The sequence below is a fragment of the Vigna radiata genome, chromosome 10, assembly GCF_000741045.1.
Source record: "Vigna radiata var. radiata cultivar VC1973A chromosome 10, Vradiata_ver6, whole genome shotgun sequence".
NCBI lineage: Eukaryota > Viridiplantae > Streptophyta > Magnoliopsida > Fabales > Fabaceae > Vigna > Vigna radiata.
Window position 1 is genome coordinate 16,762,183 of NC_028360.1, and position 20,705 is coordinate 16,782,887.

The following is a 20,705-nucleotide window of genomic DNA, read 5'->3' on the forward strand; positions in this document are numbered from 1 at the left end:
CTAAACACATTTTCACGATCACATGCGTCAGAGCTTACGCATCTTCCCACATCAGTTGCACTTTGGCCTTCGATCAAATCAATTTTGTCTTTTATTCATAATTCATATGCTTCTTTTTCAACAAATGCTTTACTTTATTTATTTATTTATAATTCCAAAAATCAATATCAAAGAAGACAAATACACTTTTAGATGTGTAAATATTGAGTATTAAATTAATATAGCACGCAATAAAGTTTATAAATATGCACATATCGTGATTTATATTGCGGATTCTTGTAATCATGTCATACAATACACTTAATAGATTAATGGATTCTTAATATATGCTGTTAAAAATTGTATTCATGACAATATAAACAAAAATATTATTCAATTTGATATATCATTCCTGCAGTCTTTACTCCAAGATAACAAATTTATTTTAGCAATCCTTACTTTGATATTATTTCATATTTTTGTTACATGAGATAAAAAATAAAGTGTATTATAAAAGTGTTATTCGATATAAATTAGTTTTTACAATTAATTACGGTTTTATCGTATTAACTTTTTAGTGTAAATTAATAGTTTTAATAATTCATCCATTTTTTCATCGTAATATATTTTTTACTCTCTTTGTGATGAATATATATAATTTCAATTTTTTCGTACGGTGGACTTTTTAATGTATAATTTTCTCCACTTTGCATATTAATTATAAAAAAATATTATATGTTTCAATATTAAAAAGTTATTAACTGAGTTAAAAAAATATATAAAATGGTATGCATACTCGATTTTTCTTAAATTTCTCTTTTTTTTTAGTTGAGACTTTTTTTTTAATCAAATGATTGCTTATTCATGTAACTTTATGTAAGATAAAGTATATAGTTTTATTAATATTAAATTGAAAGTGTCAAAAAAAATAAATTTAAAAGTCGGAGTAGCTATAAGGAGTGAGATTAGATTTAGCATGTTCCAATTTGAAATTGTTGTATGCTACATATTTTAAGGATAAAAGTAGTGTTATTTTTTACAAATAGTGTGAGAGTTTTTCTCCTAGATAATATTAACATGACTTTATTTTTGTTGAAGAAATAATGAATATAATATTATGGATGAGTAGGTTTTTCAGTATTTTTTTCTCAAGCGAAAATATCAAACAAAATCAATTATTATTCGTGGTTTATTTTCATTCATGTGAGTGATTTATCACTCAACAATAAATAATTACAAATAAAAAAAAAACAATATTGTGAGTGATTGCTTATAAAAAAATTACTACAAGAGTAATTAAAACCTCGCAAAATATTCTTTCGGAGTTTAGTATGTCTACTGTAAACTTATATAGTTGTTTTAGTTAGTCGTAAATTTAAGATGATTTTAAGATATTTCATTTTACTGGTAAATGTTAAGGATGAGAATTAAAAAATGAATAAAATTATTTTTTTCAATGTTTTTTAATATATTTTCTACAAGTAGGATATCTTTACAAAATGTCATTATGATACTTCCTGTTTGATTTTATTTAAGGATTAATTTAATGTCCATAACTTGTTAAGTAAAAACTATGGACCAAAAAAATTAAAAAGGTTACATATTTATTACAGTTCCTCTTATGAAATTAGACATAGGTCAGGATCGTTTGAATTTTATGACAGTATTACCAAACCATATTTGAAGAATCAGGATATTCCTTAAGATCCGCTCCAAAACTTGCGCCTTTTATATTGGAAATTCGTGTGGCAGATCAGATTCCACATTCAGATAAGATGGTATTGTATTACTTGTTCCTAAAATTAAATAGTATATAGAGAGAGAGAGATTAAAATTAAGAACATAACTATTTTAAGGATTTGTGTAAATCATAGAACAATGCTGTAGTAAATTTTCAATACTCTAGTCAAATCTGTGTCTTTGAATGTGTGTCAATTCTCAGACATAATAGCTGTTAAATAAATTAATTCTTATTTGAATTTTTTTTCATTCAAACTATGATGATTTATCAAATAGATAAAGAGATACAATTTTATAAATCAATCAAGCAAAAGAGTAAGAATTAATAAACCAAGTCTTCTTACTCAAATGACTTAACTGTTTAAGTATTTATTGTTATTATTATTATTATAAAAATTTAATCTAATTATATAAATAATATTTCAAAATAATTCGTATTTGACACTTTATATTTTTTTTCACTAATACGTTAGCTTAGTTATATTTTTAAGATTTAATACTTACTTTGGTCCTTACTTTTATGGGTTTGGTTCAAAATGATCATACTTTTTAAAAAAGTTTACTAAGGTCCCATAATTTGTTAAAAAATGTTCAGTTCCATTATTTTCGCTCACGCTGTTAAAAACCTAACGGTACAAAAGCCACCGTGATGCAACTTTACTGAGTTGTGAAGTTTGATGAATACGTGGACTTTACACTGGGTAAATATTTTAAAAAATTTAAAATGACGTAATGTTTGGGCTTCATTTCATTCCCCACCTCCACCTTCTCCAAAACCGTTCCCGTCGGCAATGCCTTCGCTACCGTCATCGTCCAAGCCATACCCTTTGTTCTTCGAGATGTAGTAAGGGTGGCCTTCCTGGCCCTCTTGGACGGAGACCTAATGGACCTGGGCTGTTTGGACTTCGCGAGAGTCGACACCTTCTTACTCTTCTTCGGCCCAACCTTCTTTCCGACCTTTCCAACCGCCTCAGTTTTCTTGCTCGTCGGAGCAGTAGTGGTTGCTCTTCTGTTGGTGAGACGCCGGTGGAACAGGCGTTAGATGGAGGATCGACTAGTTTTAGCTCTTATGGACGAGATCCTTGTTTTAATTGTTTTAAGTTTATATTGTATTAAGTTTAAAATTTGAATTATGGTTTGTATATCGAGGAAAACTTTTATTCTTCATTTCTATATTTGTTCTATCATATCAAGAATGTAATAACTATATTATAGTTTAATACTATGATTATTGGGATGTTACAATTTCTGCAACTAACAGCTTAAACCAATCTAAATAGACTTAACAAAAGTCCCTAAACAATCATATATAGTCTAGACCTTCTAATTCTAAATTCTACTATTAAAAACCCCTAAAATAAGACATGAACCATGCTAAAATTCACCCAATTGGTGCTAAACCAGTTTTACCTCATAAATTTGTTGTCCTATAACTCAAAACATCCCAAATTCACCCAAAGCACAATTTATACATTATAACCCGTATCTTAAGTTTTCACCTATATAAAACCTCCTTTTTAGCCTAAAACCCACCTATTTCGTTTGTTAAAACAATACAAAAATTTATAACAGTTTAAGAGTTCAAAATTCACCCAATTTAGCACCTTAAATTCATCACATGCAACTTTCACATCAGAATCACCTTACACCTCATCGTTAAATCAGTTTTCACATAAACACATATCACATACAAGCAATTCAACATACTAGATTTCTTAATTCAATACAATTTCACAATTAAATCCATATCTCACCATACAAACATTAATTATAACTTTTCTATCAAACAAAATCAATTAAAACTTCCCCTACCTTTTTAGAAGACCAAATTGTTTTAAAAGTTCATATATCGCTTTCACGGCTCAAAGAGTTCTATCTGCACCTATAGACCATGTAAACATGATCATGGTACACTGTTAGAACCACTGATCAACAAAGAACCTAAAAGAAGACCCAGACCATACATGCAACATAAAAAACCCCACATGCATTTAAGAACGTGAAATCAGAGAAAAAAGAACAGAAAACTAACTTATTCTTTTTTAGAAACTGTTCGGATTGACTTGAAAATCTCACCGTGAGAAGCACACAGGTGATCTCCGATCTTTAATTAGATAAACAAAATACAAAACCCCTTAGAAAAAAGACAAGATACTCTAAAAAAATGATTTGTAAAAAAAATATTATGTTTTAAAATAATGAAACTAACCTATAATAATTCATTTTACATAAAAACATTTGAATATTAAAATAACATCTTCTCATTATTTTTAATTCAGGATCACTTTTAAAATACCTTTGGATTTCATATTTAAACCATATAGTTTATATATTATTATTATATTTCATTAGATAGCTTTACGTTAACTAAAGCGGTATTTCATCGTATTATATGATTTATTTTGAAAAGAAAAAACTCTCTTTAACTATTATCATATTAAATAATAATTTTAACATATGCGATAAATAGAAAAGTATATAAAAAATAAATGTGTGTATGAAGAAGAAAATTTCGAAAGGAACTTGTTTACACTGCCAGTATTAATAAACTCGATTATTGATTCATACTTTTTCTATTTAATTCCAAATGTTTCCATTTTCCAAATTGGTTGGTATTTTATTGTTTTTAATTATTATTTTTTCATTTGTTTATTGTAATAACTATCCTATTATTTTTTAATGCCATCAATACATGCATCTGTGATGTGATGAGATCTGGTAGTCATAGCTTTCCTTTTCGAGAATCCTGATTCCTTGTTTACCAAGTCAAAAGTTTCAAATGATTTTGCATTTAACTACTTTGAAAAGGTAAACCTCAAACACTCACTTTCTTTTTTTCCTTTAAATAATAGGTAATTATGTTTTAGTCTTCAAACAGTCACGTGAAATGAAAATTTGTTCCTATTTAAAAATTTAATATATTTTAAATTTTTAATAAAAAGACGAATATAATATTTTTAATTTAATTGAGTTTTCTATATTTTAAATCGAGTTTGAAATCAATATTTAAATTATTAAAGGTAAATAATTCAAACATCAATTAATACAATTAATATAAGTAAAAAATCGAGTTAAGATAAAAAATATATTTATTTATTTTTAAATTTTAAATATTAAATTATATAGATTTTAATTTTATGTCTAAATTTAAGATTAAAAATATATTTAGGTGTAAAAATTTTATTTTCATCGTTTACTTTAATTTTTTTATAAAATTTAAACTTTAACTAAAACAGCACGTATTTTAAATACTGGTGTAGTTCAGGTAAAAGTTAAAATCTCTGGCATAAAGCTACAGCAAAATTAATGATGTTTTCGAAGGTAGCATCAATTATATAAAAAAATGACAAATCATAAATGTTAGCAGTATTAAATTTTCAACAGACCTAGTTGGCACGTGGTCAGCAATTTTGACTGCATCTGCTATGGACCCTAAACATGGTACTCGCATTTTACCTAGTATGAAGACAAGACCAATTGCTTCATCAATGCATTCAAATTTTCTATAATTATTTAATGCCGATTGTAAGAAAAAATAACACTATAGGCTATTTTTATCAACTTATTTATATTATTGTTGCCTTTTTGTTTAGTAATGTATTTTACCATTAATTATTATTATTATTATCTTCTAATTTTTATTTTATGCAATTTGTTGTAATGTATATTTTTATTCAACTAGATCACAGATTAATTATATTATAACTGTAGTTCGTCATACATGTTTTTGTAGTATAAAATTAAATATAATTTTTCCTTCAAATAAATTATCTCGAAATATGTGAAATACATTGACTGTGTTTTTCTTGAATGTTTAATCCATATGATAAATATATTATAATATGCTGTTGTATCGTGAAAAAAAATAGATTCGTAAATATTCATAGAAACCATTCTCAACTTTATGATTATATATATATATATATATATATATATATATATATATATATATATATATGTCATTGTTATATCTGGGCAATAAGCCTAATGCTCCTTTTCTTTTTATAACGACTGGGCTATATAAACAAGGTAAGAAAAAATAAAGAGGTCCAAAGTGGATGTAAAAAATTGGGGCCTTTTACTTTCTGCATCATGCAATTTCCTCTCACACCCCTCAAATTTTCAAAATGATTATAATGCTATCCACGAAAGTGACTACCAGATTAAAAAGCTTTTCAGAATAGGATTTTTTAAAATTTTAAAATTAAATTTCTAGAAGAAATTCTCTAAAACATTATTTCTGAAACAATTTTTTTTAAAAATATATGTAATGTATTTTGGAACAAATTTCTTGGAATGGGATTTTAAAACACAAAAATTAAAAACTCAAAATGTCTTCCGGAATATTTTTTTCCAAAATAATCATACATGAACTGTGTTTTAAAATATTTTTCCGAAATAGATGAAATATAATTTTCAAAGTTAGTTTTTTCCTGATATTACGAGGGTGCTGTTTGTAATGACGGGATGCAAAAAGCAATAACCGAAATTCAGTTTCAATCGGTTGAAGTCATAGACATTCAAAATCACTGCACATTTTTTCTACCACTTCCTATTGTGCAATTTGGATTATTTTTTCCTGAATGGATAAAATTAAGCTGAACAATAAAAAAAAAACACTTTATTGGATAAAAAATAGAAAAGAATGTGGTGAATTTTTCTCCACGTTTTTATTTTTCTTATTATCTGTATTGGGCCACTCAAATGGACTTAACAATTTAAGTTAGTGCTATTTACACTCTCCCCTTTCTTATTTTTATCTATTTTGGGTAGATTAATCACATTCCTCCCATGACCAATTCAGTTTTCATTTAATAATTGTATAATAGATATACACATAAGTTTTCCTACACTACCAATATAGTAAAATGAAATTGAGAACAAAAAAAAAATGTAAAAAATTATTAAGGTAAAAAGTGAAATAATAATAAAAAAACGTCTTAATCAAAGTGTTGTGATCTTATAATAGATATAAACCTATAAATCTTAATTAACAATGATTTTGTAAAATTTAATATTGAAGTAATTATTTTATGAATTGAAAATGCAGATCCATGATTTATAGAAAGATTAGTATTAATTTATCTCAATCCCTCATTCTCTATCTTTGTGATAAGAAAAAAAGAGAGTATTTTTTTATAATTTTAAAAAAGTTTGGGGTCAATGTCTGGCACTAATTATCAGTCCCACTTATCCAACAACCTTATTACATATATTGAAATACTTGCATATTACAATATTTTAATAAAGAAACTGAGATTTTTTTACATATAAACAGCTATACATGTCAGTAAGTACTATTAACTTGTAATCTTTTATAAAGATGTCAGAGCTAATGATATTTTGGTTCTCCAATGCTGTTTTAAGCATGCAAGTTTTATGACTATTTTTCAAGCTAAGGACAAATTAGATTGTTTAGTTTTCAATTTACTTGTGATTTGTGAGGTTAATCCTCAATTATAGAAGCTGGAATCGTTATGATTATGACATTAATTAACTCTCTACAACATGCATCATTTCCTTCTTTCTGACTTGTTCAAATTCAATAATACTAAATAAATATTTTTTTTTCCTTTTATCTTTTCATTACTTATAAGTTTATAAAGTACAACAAATTATGTATATTTTTAATGGTTAAATACACGGTGCTCCACACTCAACATGGGTTTATATTATAATCGAGACAGTCATAGTCTGATTCCACGCTTAATATTTTTTTAATAAATTATTATAAACTAACATGCCTTATTAACGTAACGAGTATAATATTCAATGTAATATACATATTATGATAAAATATATACATATATATTGTAATACATCACTAATAATTAAAATAAAAAACAACGACATACGTATTTATCTTTCTTTATCTTCTTAGCCTGTTTTCATTCATATTTCTTGTAATGTATTTTTTTTTTTTATAACAGATTATTATCGTAATTGATAAACAATGCATATAAGATCAGATAAAATTAACAAGAGTTTTAAAAACTTTTAAATATTAAATAATATATTATAATAATGTCATTACATGTTTTAATAGATATAATTTTAATTTATTAGTTAAATACTTGTAAGAAATCAAGTATTTATCTATGTGATGTTAACTTTTTCTAAGTTGTCCAATAAAGTTATATAATATGAATTGAATTTACTTATACAATAAGGTAAATCTCTCATTATTTATAAAATACAATTATTTTTTACAACATAAGTTAGGTAGGTTACATGAACTTTATTGGATTTTCACATCCTGATATATTTATTTAAGTTTGATATCAGTAAAATCAATGTATCTTGTATAAATCCTAAATTTAATACTTTTTAAACCTTCCAATATAAGGCTCACTTAATTAAGCTCAAGCTCTAAATACACTAAACATGTACATAAAATAATGATCAGCCATATAAGCATACTATCATGTTATTATTAGATTCATCACTGTCATAAAAGAACCATATACAATACTCTCAATCTCCATGCATGCAAAATCTTCTAAAACCAATTTACGAAAAAGAGAAAAAGAACCATATAATGAAATAAATTATGATCAGACAAAGTTAATCTATTTTCTACCAAAAGGAGTAATAAACTTTTCAAAAATTCATAGAAAAAACAAATAAAGTAAAGAAACGGTATGTTTAAGAGTAATTGATTTTTGTGAAGTAATCTTTAATTTTTTCTGTTTATAAATTTTATACTTAAATAATAAAATTATGCTTTATCTTAGTTATATTACTCTTATACTCTTAAATAATTATCAGGTTTTTACACAAAGCACACGATATCTTTTTATTATATACAGTTTCAAACAAATATTAACACAAGAACGCACCGTATATAAATTTTCAAGTAATCACTTGTTAAAATAATCAACAATTTCAATTACATGTATTTTTTATGTTTTTAAATACAATTAAAGAAAAAAAATCAAGTATTATAAAATACAAAAAGAAAAACAAAGAATTTAATTAGTTGTATAATTTGAAATACAAAGAATGTAAAATTTACGTATTTCTTTAAAAGTATTGGGATTTAACTTGTGGTTTTGAGTGATACATAAATACTGGGGAGAATAAACTTTGACCATTAGATTTTAATCATGAATGATCAAACTAAAATATATAAATAGTTTAGAGTGATATTTTTCAAGTGATAGTTTTTTTTTTTTAAAAAAAATATTTAATATTGATCATTCGTGTATAATAATAAATTCACACTTAATGACTCTTTGCGTTATGTAGATTTTATATTCTTATTTCAAAATTATATTCTAACGAGATACATACATTTCTTTTTTGTTGTCTTCAGATTCCTACATAACATGATATACTAATTCATGATGAAAAGGAATGATTTTTTTTTTCTTAAGTGCTCTGGGTTTCCAAATATTTTTAAAATTTGATTTATTTTACATATTTAATAAACCAAGTAAAGCAGAAAACAAATAAAGAGTTAAAGAAAAAATAGTTTTTTAAATATATCAAAATAAGAGATTGAAACTCTTGTCACAAAAATTAGACTAAGATCATTATACCTATTCAGTTATTTTCTGGAAATCTATTGCTAGAAAGATGGTTCCAGATATTTTTGGTGTGTTGGTTGCTACTGGGCTTAGCACTTTCCTTGAAAAATTAAAAAATATAAAAATAAAACTGAGCACTACTTGAAACTACAAAAATGGCATATTAGGTAGGCACAACTACAAAAATGCTACCTATAATTATGTTGTGTAATATGTGGGGCTAATCAAATTAATACGTATATTTATGTAAAAGTTTGACCTCCCCAATCGTGTGTTAGATATTTGCAAGCCACATTTTAAAGGAAAACAATTGTTTAGTTCACCAAAGTAAAGTCAGATTTGATATTAAAATCCAACAAAAAGTAAGAAGATATAACTTTTGTGTCGAGTTCAGAATTTACACTAAATATAATCAAATTAAAAATGATAATAATAAATTAACCTCAATATAGATTAAGATACGGTTGAACTGATAAAAAAATAAAAGTTCATTACAACTTCTACGTATAAAAGTCTGATATATGATTTTAGAATAACATTTCACAAACCCTAAAACAGAAAACAAAATTATTAAGACTCGATTACTGATATATGAGGTTGAATATATTTAAGGTTTAAATCAATTTTTTGGTTCTAAGTTAAGTTCTGATGTTCAGTTTAGTCTTTATTTTTAAAAATGTCAACCTTTAGTTTCTATGATATGAAAAGTGTATTAAGTCGGTCATATTTGTTAACAAATCACAAGTTTTTCATTAAGTGATTTGTTATTCATAACACCTTCTGTTAACAAATTTCAAAATATTGAATATCTAAGTATAAAAACTTGTGATTTATTCTTCATTAAGTGTTGTCACGAGGATTTATTTTATACATTTTTCATATTACAAAGATTAAAAGTTGACATTTTAAAAATAAGAGATTAAAATAAATATCAAAACTTAACTTAAAGAGACAAAAAAAGTTTAAACCTATATTTAATACAACAAATTTGAAACTGGAATATTGAGGCGGAGAAGAGCCAAAGTCTTTACTAATAAACATTAATAAAGATATTCATTCTTTAAACTGCAGTATCATTTTTAAAAAGAAAACGGTGAAGGGTCAGGAGTTATTTGAAAAAAAAAAAAAAGTAACTGTAAAATGTTTCAGTTATAAATGATGATATAAATAAAATGAGTATTTTTGGAAGATTAAGATTTAAAAGAAAAAGTGTGTGGATATGGACGAGCAAACCCACCTGATCTGTTCCACAATTCAAACACAGTCGGGATTCTTGCCAGTTCCATCTACAGCATAGATATCAATATATGCTAAAAGACACCATTCATATTTATCCACTCATTCAGACACAGACGCTTCTCAAACACCCACATTTGTCTACTTCAATTAACAAAATACCATAAACTAAATATTCATAAAAAAACATCTCACGTGAGACAAAAAACATTCCATTAAATAACTTTGTTTCAGTTAAAAACATTTACATGTTAAAAACTAAATTTATATTTCAGTATAACATAGTTTTAATAGTTATGATAATGATAGTAGTTTAATTTAATGATGGACGAGAGATTTCAAAAGGAAAGTGGGACAAAACAATTGCCTCTTTGTTACGGGGTTAATAATTCAATTTCTTGGAGACAACTAATCAAGCTACATTATTAGACTAGGAGTCTTTATTTTCTTTCCATGTTTTAAAGTCATCACTTTTTTTTTTCTTTTAAAATAAAGTTTATAATTAAAAATTTTTCTCACAACATAATATTTTGTTCTTTTTATTTTACTAAATATACTCTCTAATTAATATTTGGTTTAATTGCTTCTTTTGTTCTCAATTTAGTTGAAGTGTATCAAATTCGTCTCTCTTTTAGAAAAATATCAATTTCGTCTCCATATAAAAAAAAATTGTGTCAATCAAGTCATCTTCGTTAAATACAAACTAATGGTGTTAAAAATTTAAAAATGAGTTTTGAATAATAGTCACTTCATGGGTCTGATTCCTGATATTGCAGTGGATAAAGTGAGTTTTGAAATTTTTTCTATATAGAAACGAAATTGACATTTTTCTAAAAGGGAGACGAATTTGACACACTTCAACCAAATTGGAAATAAAAGAAGGAATTAAACCTTAATATTTAATTGGATAACATATATATGGAAGTAAAATTGGAGTGAGAGATGCCCAACATCATAAAGTGTAGAAGATGTGGTTGGTGTTGTGAGAAAGAAAAGAAAAAAAAAAAAAGAAAAATTTTGATAATACAGCGCAGCCTTTTAAATTCCTTGCTATCTTTACCATGGTTGATTGTTTGAATTTGAAATTGATTGACCTTGGATTGAAGGAAAGGGAAGTTGTACGAAACATAAATGAGTTAGTTTATTTTACTTTGATGGGGTCCCCTCTTTGGGTGCTTTTAAATTTAATCACAACTTATATAATTCTAACTAAGCATTTGTTTGACAAAGAAAAAGCTTTTAAAAATTGTTCTAAGTTGTTTTTTAAAATAAAATTATATATATATAAGGAAAGAAATAAATAATTGAAAGGCTTGGAGGAGAACAGAGAAAGGTCACCCACTTTAAAAGAAACCAATGGCACATGACAAAGGGACCTAAAGAGAAAAACCTAAACAAGTAAGAGAAACAATAATGAATAAAGTGATAAACAATTCCAAATGAGCCCAAACACAAATCTGGTGAGAAGAAAAAATCAAACAGAATTCTCTGAATAAGAACAAAATCATTCAAATGAAACTGGTTTTAATATTGACTTTAATTATTATTATATCGTGTTAATAAATATAATATTGATTGTATAATTAATGAGAATAATGAATGAGCAGGGAGGTTAAATGAGTAAAATGTGGAAAAAGCAGGGACAAAGATGGAAGAAATGGAGTTATACTATACATACATAAAAGTGTGAAACGGCACAGTGTCTGCCGTTTCCCGATAAGCCCGGTGATTTTTGGAACAATCTCTTCTTCTATGTTCTTCTTCGCCTTCCTCTTTTCACTTCATGTTTCAGGTTTCAGCTTAACCCACTTTCAGTAGACCTTCAACTTCGACCCTGTACTCCTACCTTCACCATAACCACAATTTTCTTTCACCAACATTCTTCTGTCGCTCATTCTATATATAACGCCACTTTTATGTTTCCATCTGCAGAGAGAGAAGCATATGTGTAAGAGTAAACCAAGCTCTAAATTCAGCACCAAAACATGCTTATGAGCTCTGCTTTTGGATTTAAGGTTTTTTTCTTCGACACAAACTTCTTTGTTTCAGATAGAGGAAAACAAAACAACCACACAAAAAAAAAGCTCAACTTTTTTCTTCTTCTTTCTTTACATTTTCAAGGTGCACTTGACAAGAAAGCAGCATGACCATTTGGAAAATTCAACAATTCCTGAAATAACACAACAAAGGTCTATTACTCTCCTAACCCCCTTTTTTTTTTCCTTCGTATTTATACTGTTTTAATGAGTCTGAATTTCTTGCAAATAATGGAAGGCTGTTTTTTTCTGTTGACAAAACGGTGGAACTGATCTGAAAATGCAATAATGTGTTTTAATGAGTTGATATTTGCAGGTTCTGAATTTCATTTTCCCTTTTGGTTTTTGTTTCATTAATGGAACTCCAGGTTCACAGATCTGTGAGGTGTGGGAACGACAACCTCAGGCCTTGTTTCCTTTTCCCTTTCTATTCTCCAGACATCAACACCTTCCGCAAAACCCGATCCAACAATGTTCAAAGTAACAAGCCTCAACCTCTTTAATTTATGCTCAAGAGTAATTGCAGTTTCCAAACTACACGCCTCAATGAAAAAGGTTATTGTGGCTTCTAATGAGATTTCGTAATGTCTGCTAATTTTAAGGACAGGAAAAAGCTATAAACAAGCAAATACAAGGCGAAGCCAAAAGGAGTTTGGTGCAGATCCGCGACCCATTTGCAAAATTTGCTGCTTTAGCTTAAAAACAAAGCGCGAAGACTTGGATCAAAGGTAGGTACATATATACAAATATGTAGGAGTTTCCAAGCATAATTTGTGTTATACCTTTTCTTAAAGTTTCATGGTTTTTAATAAAACGTTTAGGCTTATACCTTTTAAAGTGCTGAGTGTTAAGCAACATGGTCAGACTCAGATCCTATCTGCTGTGTAATAAGTGAACCTGAGAATGTTCTGATGGCTTTATTTTATTTTATTTTTATAAACAAGTACAAAATAAATAAACTTCTCTTGTTTTGGGGATGATGGTAATAAATTTAATTTAATTTAATTTAATTTAATTTTTTTGTTGGTGTTGTTGTGGGTGTGGTGTTGCTTTTGGTTTGCAGGAGGTGAGGCTGTGGCTCTGCGACCTACTCAGTCTTTTGCTTTTGAAAGGCTTTCTTTTCCTTCTGCGATTGGGAAAAGCTTTATCAAGGGCTTCTGACTTGGACCGCGATTTATCGGTGCGTAAATAAAAGGCCTTTTTATCACTACGCGGCCAAAGTACTCTCTGATTCTGAATCGTAGTCATCAATGCAAAGCACATAGCAACAACAAAAACCCCACCCTCTGTGCACTCTCTCATCCATTGGCACTTTGACTCTATTTTTCTTTTCTTCTCTCTCCAGTACCTTCCGTGGGATAAGAGAACAAGAAGAAGACCAAGTGGGGTGTGTAGCTTGGAAAAAAGCCGTGTCTGTGATATGGAAGAGGATGAGATTCAAGCACAGGCAGTGTGTAAGTTCCCTAGAGTTGGAAATGGACGGAGCGACCAATACCAAGAGGAAGAAGAAGAGGTAGACATAAGAAGAAGAGGTATTGGTGGCGGCGGCGGCGGCGGTGGTGGTGGAGGAGGAAGTGATGCCAGCACAAACCATTTCCAAAGCAGCTGGCACCACTCCTCGAGAATCATTAGGGTGTCTCGAGCATCTGGTGGCAAAGACAGGCACAGCAAGGTGATGACCTCAAAGGGGTTAAGAGACAGAAGGGTTAGGCTCTCGGTGACCACAGCCATTCAGTTCTACGACCTTCAAGATCGCTTGGGTTATGACCAGCCCAGTAAGGCTGTGGAGTGGTTAATCAATGCTGCTTCAGATGCTATCTCAGAGCTTCCTTCTCTCAACAACCCCTTCCCTGATACCCCTAAGCAGCCAAGTGACGAGAAAAGGCCAACCAGTGGTCAACGTGGGGTTCAACCACAGGCCTTTGATGATGCAGATGGAGACACCAATTTCCTCCACCAGAGCCAAAACCAAAGCCAGAACCTCTCTCTCTCCAAGTCTGCTTGCAGCAGCACTTCCGAGACAAGCAAGGGTTCGGGCTTGTCCCTCTCTAGGTCTGAGATCCGTGTGAACCGTGTGAAGGCAAGGGAGAGGGCAAGGGTAAGAACTGCAAAAGATAAGGGAAAAGATAGGGACAAGGAGAAGGAGAAAGAGAAAGAAAACGAGTCTGGCATTGCACACCACCACCACCACCAACACCACAATGTAAACAACCCCAACCATATGTCTCACACTGCTTCCTTCACCGAGCTTCTCACAGGTGGGATTGGGAGCACAGTAACGGTTAACCCCACGACCACAGCAAGTCCTAATGGATCATCTGTTCATCAGATCCATGAAGGTCATGACGAGGCCAATATATTCAACAAGGGAAGACAACAACAACAACAACAACAACATTGGTCTTCGACAGTGACACCTATGGACTACTTCAGCCAAGGAGGCCTATTGGTTGGACCTTCATCATCATCTGCAAGAACTCAACACCAACATCAATCTTCCTCAGGACAGTTCCAATTGGGACACGCCCTTCCCATCTCACCATTCAGTGGAGAAAACCACTCGGATCAGATGCAGCATTTTTCGTTCATGCCAGACCACCTTAACATGCCGGCCGTGGTGACTTCTTCTTCTTCTGCTTCTCAGCCCAGCGGGGGTGACAATTACAACCTCAACTTCAGCATCTCTTCGGGCCTTGCTGGTTTCAATAGGGGGACCCTTCAGTCCAATTCTCCGTCCTTTTTGCCTCACCTCCAGAGGTTTCAACCTTTAGACGGATCATCCAATCTACCTTTCTTCATCGGAGCTCCCGCTCCTTCTTCTGCTCCTCCAACCATTGACAGCAACAACAATAACAACCACCACCACCTTCAGTTCTCTCCCGTCTTCGATGGCCGCTTGCAACTTTGTTATGGCGATGGAACAAGGCATTCTGACCACAAGGGCAAGGGAAAGAACTAAGTTCCTCCAGGAACACAACGTTTATTTTCTTCCTGGTAAGACAAAAATAAACTCTCCTCATCTTTTTCTTTCCTTTTCCTATTTCGTTCTTGTTTTTGTTCGCTACATAGTAGTTGATTTTGCTGTCATTTTTCTTCTGTTATTGTTTTCAATCGGTGCATAGTCCTTCCTCCCATATCAACTATCATTCTATGTTTTGTTTTAACATTGATTAAAAAGGACAAGTAGTTTCATAAAATGAACATTATTATTACCGTTGATTATTGCAAACGACGTAGTACAATAACGATATATTATATTGAAAAGTATAAATAAAATGTAATCGATACTAATCAATTTTAAAATAAAACAACAGTGAGACTTTATTTTCGTCTTACACCATATACTTATTATATGACAGAGGAAGAGCAGCTAATTAGCTGTCATTTTTTCCCCTTACTGGTCGATATCTTTATGCATTGCCACTTGTAAGCCTTTGAGGATATTTAATAATGTGTGTGTGTGTGTGTGAGAGAGAGAGAGAGAGCGAGCGTGTGTTTGGTTAATTTATTTAATGAATTTGAAAGAGGGTGGTCATGGATTGATGTGTTGAATGAGTGCATTGTGCAATACCAGGAGCCGTTTGCTTTCTTGGTAAGCATAAACAAGTTGGGCAGAGAGCATAGTTATATGGGATGCTATCTGTTTTTATTTTTGTCTTACTGGTGCATGGATTGGCGTGAATAGCGTTTCCACTGTTTGTCTCCTTTTTTGTTCTCTGCTTGTCCTTGGTTCCCTTTCTCTCTGGCATCGGTGAGTCCGTGCCAAGTGTAGCTTTTTATTCTGGTAATTACAACAAACACCATGTGTGTAGTAGCAGCTTAATCACTTTTCTGCCAAAACCAAAACAAAAATGGCTTTAAGATCCCAATTCATTTTTTCACTCCCCAACCCTGCACTGCACATGACACGTCCCACAATTTCACTCCCCAATCGCATTCTCACCTTCTCCCACCAACTTCCTTCCATTTCGATACCAAAACCACTCGTTTAGGATCTTTTTCATCTACTCAAACAAACTCCATGCACGTCCCACAACTTTTCACCCTTCAACCACAAACCAACTCATGTATATAACACACACACACATGCCTACTATCTGTTGCTATGTAAATAGTCTTTTACTGTTCTTTCACCCTAACCGAGAAAAAACATTAATTATTTGAAATTTAGTGCAATTTTAAGTAATTTACCTATCATGCCCCTTTTAGTTTTTTCTTTCCAAACAATTTCCAATGCATAATGAAATGAAAAACAAGTGTATAATTGGGAAAAAAAATCCTATCTTTAAATTTTAAAAATGACATAAAAATAACAATTTTTTCTTAAAAATGACTATTATGTAGTACAGAGGGAGTAGAATAAAAATGGGGGATGCATATCTATAATTACAAGTATGTTTAAGTAATGCTAACTTTAAGAAAAATTGATGTAAAAATGTAGGTGACATACCATGAATGTTATAAATGTCCTTACCTGTGTGTGGGTGTTTGGTTCTTTTCCTACATTATTATATTAAATTTACGTTGTATGTTATTGGTAGAACTCATTTGAACACAAATGACACATCAATATTGGTTAATGATGTGTTAGAATTGAATTAGAATAGCACATTAATGTTTTTTACGATGCACTCACTTCTTTTAAAGTTAGCTCTAATTGAACACGCATATTTTCATTGAAAAACAATACTACTATTAACTTTAACTTTCCTTTTTTTTTTTTTTAAAGTATTATGTGCATTGTCCACACATAAAATAGACAGTGTACAAATTTTCAATAAAAGAACACATATCAACGTTGAAAAATAATATATAAAATCAGAAACAAATGTAATTTTAATTGAAAGTATAATTATCAATATCTTTAAGGAAAATCGATGCAGTTAATTCTCTTGACATAATGGATGTATATAACTACTGGATGGCAAAGTACTACTAATGATACTTTGGAACAATAAATTATTAGTTTAGAAAAGAAAAGGGACAATGAAGAATTTAGGATAGATTTTTTATCAGAATTGTGCTACTAATACATTACTTCTTTTTTTGTGAGGATAATTATGTTTAGAGATTCTTTTAAATAGATAGTATAGCGAGATTAGAGAAGAGACAGAAGGATAATTATGTTTGTAAACTGTGATTATTATTTTGGTGGTATGAATAAGAAATGTGCCACGCCTTATTCCTTCAAGGCATGGTTCAAATCCAAAATTCCATTTCTCTAAAATCTTTCATTTTAGCTTAATTTCTAGGACATTTATATCAAACTAAGAATTGAGAATAAGTTATTTTGAATATATCTTTCTTGTCTCAGCCAAAGATTAAAATTGAAGTTATGAGTAACCAATATAATGCAAATTTAATGTTTAAAGTCCCCGGTATGTGACAACTTTTTATTTTTAGTATGTAATAAATTAGATACCAAATAGATTATAAAATTTTGGTTTAAGTGTTGGAAAAAAGAAAAGTATATATACACTTGAACGGTAGGTAATATAGGGGACTTAAATAAAAATATTTAATTTATTCGATACCTAATTTGAAAAAAGAAGTTATTACGTACTCCAAACTAAATTGAATATATGTTGGGGACCTAAAACTTGTTTAAGTATTATTAATACCTCAAAAGATGAATCTATAATTCTCAACAGGTTGAAGATTCCACATTTATTTGAAAATATGATTAAATTATAGCATTTAAGTAAATGCAAAGGATTGAATTAAACTTAAATCATTACATAAGATGATAAAAAAATAGTCATTAAATAACCATCCTAATAAATAACAACCCGTAAGTGAACACATCTAATATAAAGGAACAAAAAGAAAACAAATAAAATTATTTTCAATACTTTAAGAACATCATATAAAGTTATTATGCCCATCTAGTTTCTTTTTTTTTGGTCTCTTTAGAGCCACCCTATCATTTTAAATGAGCACCTTGTCCTCAGGGCTGAATAATACCAAAAGAAAGAAAACAAAATGATTTAAGGATTTTATAGGATGATCTTAAAATATTAAAAATTGAACATCTTTGGACCAAACTCTCAATGGGCTATAAGATCTTGAATCTCTTGATGTATGAGCTGAGTTGTGGAGAACACCAAAAGGAGGGTTACTTAAGAATGACGTTCAAGTCACTGAGCGAAAAAGAGAATTATGAGTATGTACATATGAATATTGAAAGAGTAAGTCTCCCTCTTATGTTATGGTAATGTTTTTATATAGCTTTGTCTCTGGGTTAATGATATAACCATTTTAGATCCTATGATGTTGTGACCAAATCGGTGGTATCTTCCGCATATGTTCAATAATCTGTGCACTTGGATGATGGAATCTTCACATATATGACAACCTTGTTGCAGTGCTAAGTGAACTTTAACTGAAGTTATGCAATTAATCTTAGTTAGATTTCGTTTTTAAATGAACGGAACTAGGAGTTAGATCACTTCAAGGTAGTGATTATTCTATACAGATTAGTTTCTTATTTAGTATATGGCTTTAGGCCCTGTAATGTATTTAGGTTGGATCATCGTTGCTCTTTCTCGCTTTTCATTAATTTCCTTTTCTTTCTTCATGACTACAGTTAGTTTTTAGTAAAACCAATGTACGGTGGAATTTGAAGCCTTAAAAGTTTTCAAGTTGGAAGGTTACATTTCAAAAGTATAGAGAAGTTACTATGATAATTGAGATCTTTACTCTTACCTACCTCGACTTAAGTATGGGTTAGGAATAGATGTATTACACATATTAGTTTCCGATAAATGAAGCAGTACAATTTTGAAAAGCCTCAAATATTGTTCATAGAGGGTTAAGATGTTTTGGATTTTGTGTTCTGGAGAAGTGCAGAAAATTTATTGATCAGGGCAAGAAAGTGGTTCGCTAGTAAGCAATGAAGGATGTGATGTTTTAAGTAAAAGAAATTGGTTAAGGAAATGGAAAGTTTGGAACTGAGTGGATTCAGAATATCACATTATAGAAGCAAGAAGAGAAAAATGGATTCAGCTGAAAATTTGGAATTTGCAACAAAAAAGTGTGCTATTTTCCTAGTACCATAAGAAGTGCATTCCTAGTACCATTTTATATTATTATCAAGAGGCGATAGATTCAAAATATAGAGAGCTGAAGAGAAGGACAAGGGAATAGCAGAAATTTCTGTTCAGTTTAAGGTGTCTTTGTTTATTCAGCAGATCTTGCCATAACTTGAGACACTGACCTTGCTCGTTGAATTTTGAGTTTTGGTTTTATGCCATATACATTTAAAAGGTCACACATTTTTATAAATTGAACTCCAGGTTGAGACTGCTCTACTGATCATACATTTCTAAAATATGATAAACTGTTAAGTTTTGTAAGTTACTATTCATTGATATTTGCATACGTTATGAGGCACTGTTTTCCAAGGTGTAATTTGATGTTGAGGAGTTAAGTTAGACATAAGGAAATGCATATTATATGTTATTAGCCAAGAATCTGTACTTTCCATAATGATATTGAAAATTCTGAGTTGTTTTTCATTTACATATTTGCAGGGATTGTGGTGTTTGTTTTTTGCAGGAGCAGCAAGTTGTGTCCCCAGCTTGGCTTCTGCATAATGGAGGATAAGTTGCTGTCATCAAGTATTGTTGGTGTTTTTTTTTGGATAATTTTGAGTCATTCAATTACACTGAGTATTTGGATATCTATTAAGTTATGCAGCGTGCATAGTACTGTGTTATGGATAAATGTAAAAGAATGTTGCTTGAAGATATTTTCATTTTCTAAAATATTGATTCTGAAGTTGCTTGTACCGTTTGGTTGGGAACATCTGTAGGAAACTAAAAACTTCAAATTTCTAGGCACACTTTTATAAAGGATAAAAAAAATTCTTTTGGCAAACATCAATACTTTTCTTCCCTAACAATTTCAGCTCAGACTTTTGCTTCTGATTTTGCTGAATATTTGTGTTCATATCAATAGTTATGGTATTTTTCAGAAACTATAAATAGTTGTTATAGAGAAAATTAAGAAGTACAAATGAAATGAACTTTTTGGATAAGGAAATTTGTAAAAGTTATTTATTATTAGCTTTTTGTAAATTTGGCTATCTTACTAATATTTCTCTGCTTGTTAGATAAAAAAAAACATTGATTTATTAAGTTTCCAAACAACTAAATATATATTTGTTTTTATTTAATATTTTATC

The 20,705-nt window shown here is 29.8% G+C and overlaps 1 protein-coding gene across 5 annotated transcripts; it reads left to right on the plus strand.

Annotated features, from left to right (window-relative positions):
- The first annotated feature begins 12,166 nt into the window (after positions 1-12,166).
- On the plus strand, positions 12,167-20,309 carry LOC106775793 (transcription factor TCP2). Of its 5 annotated transcripts, XM_014662986.2 has the most exons (8): positions 12,167-12,320; positions 12,417-12,499; positions 12,606-12,673; positions 12,889-13,000; positions 13,128-13,248; positions 13,584-13,700; positions 13,866-15,514; positions 20,053-20,309. In XM_014662986.2, exon 7 carries the CDS (start codon positions 13,941-13,943, stop codon positions 15,477-15,479), a length of 1,539 nt encoding a protein of 512 aa, XP_014518472.1. In that variant the 5' UTR covers positions 12,167-12,320; positions 12,417-12,499; positions 12,606-12,673; positions 12,889-13,000; positions 13,128-13,248; positions 13,584-13,700; positions 13,866-13,940; the 3' UTR covers positions 15,480-15,514; positions 20,053-20,309. The 5 variants fall into 5 exon arrangements, with proteins under 5 accessions (XP_014518472.1, XP_014518471.1, XP_022642908.1 ...); XM_014662985.2 differs by having other exon boundaries at positions 13,123-13,248; positions 13,584-15,514; XM_022787187.1 differs by having other exon boundaries at positions 13,584-15,514; positions 20,078-20,309.
- Positions 20,310-20,705: the final 396 nt, after the last annotated feature.

Coding starts and splice junctions, on each gene's coding strand:
- LOC106775793 (XM_014662985.2), top strand. CDS start 13,941: ATGGAAGAGGATGAGATTCAAGCACAGGCAGTGTGTAAGTTCCCTAGA.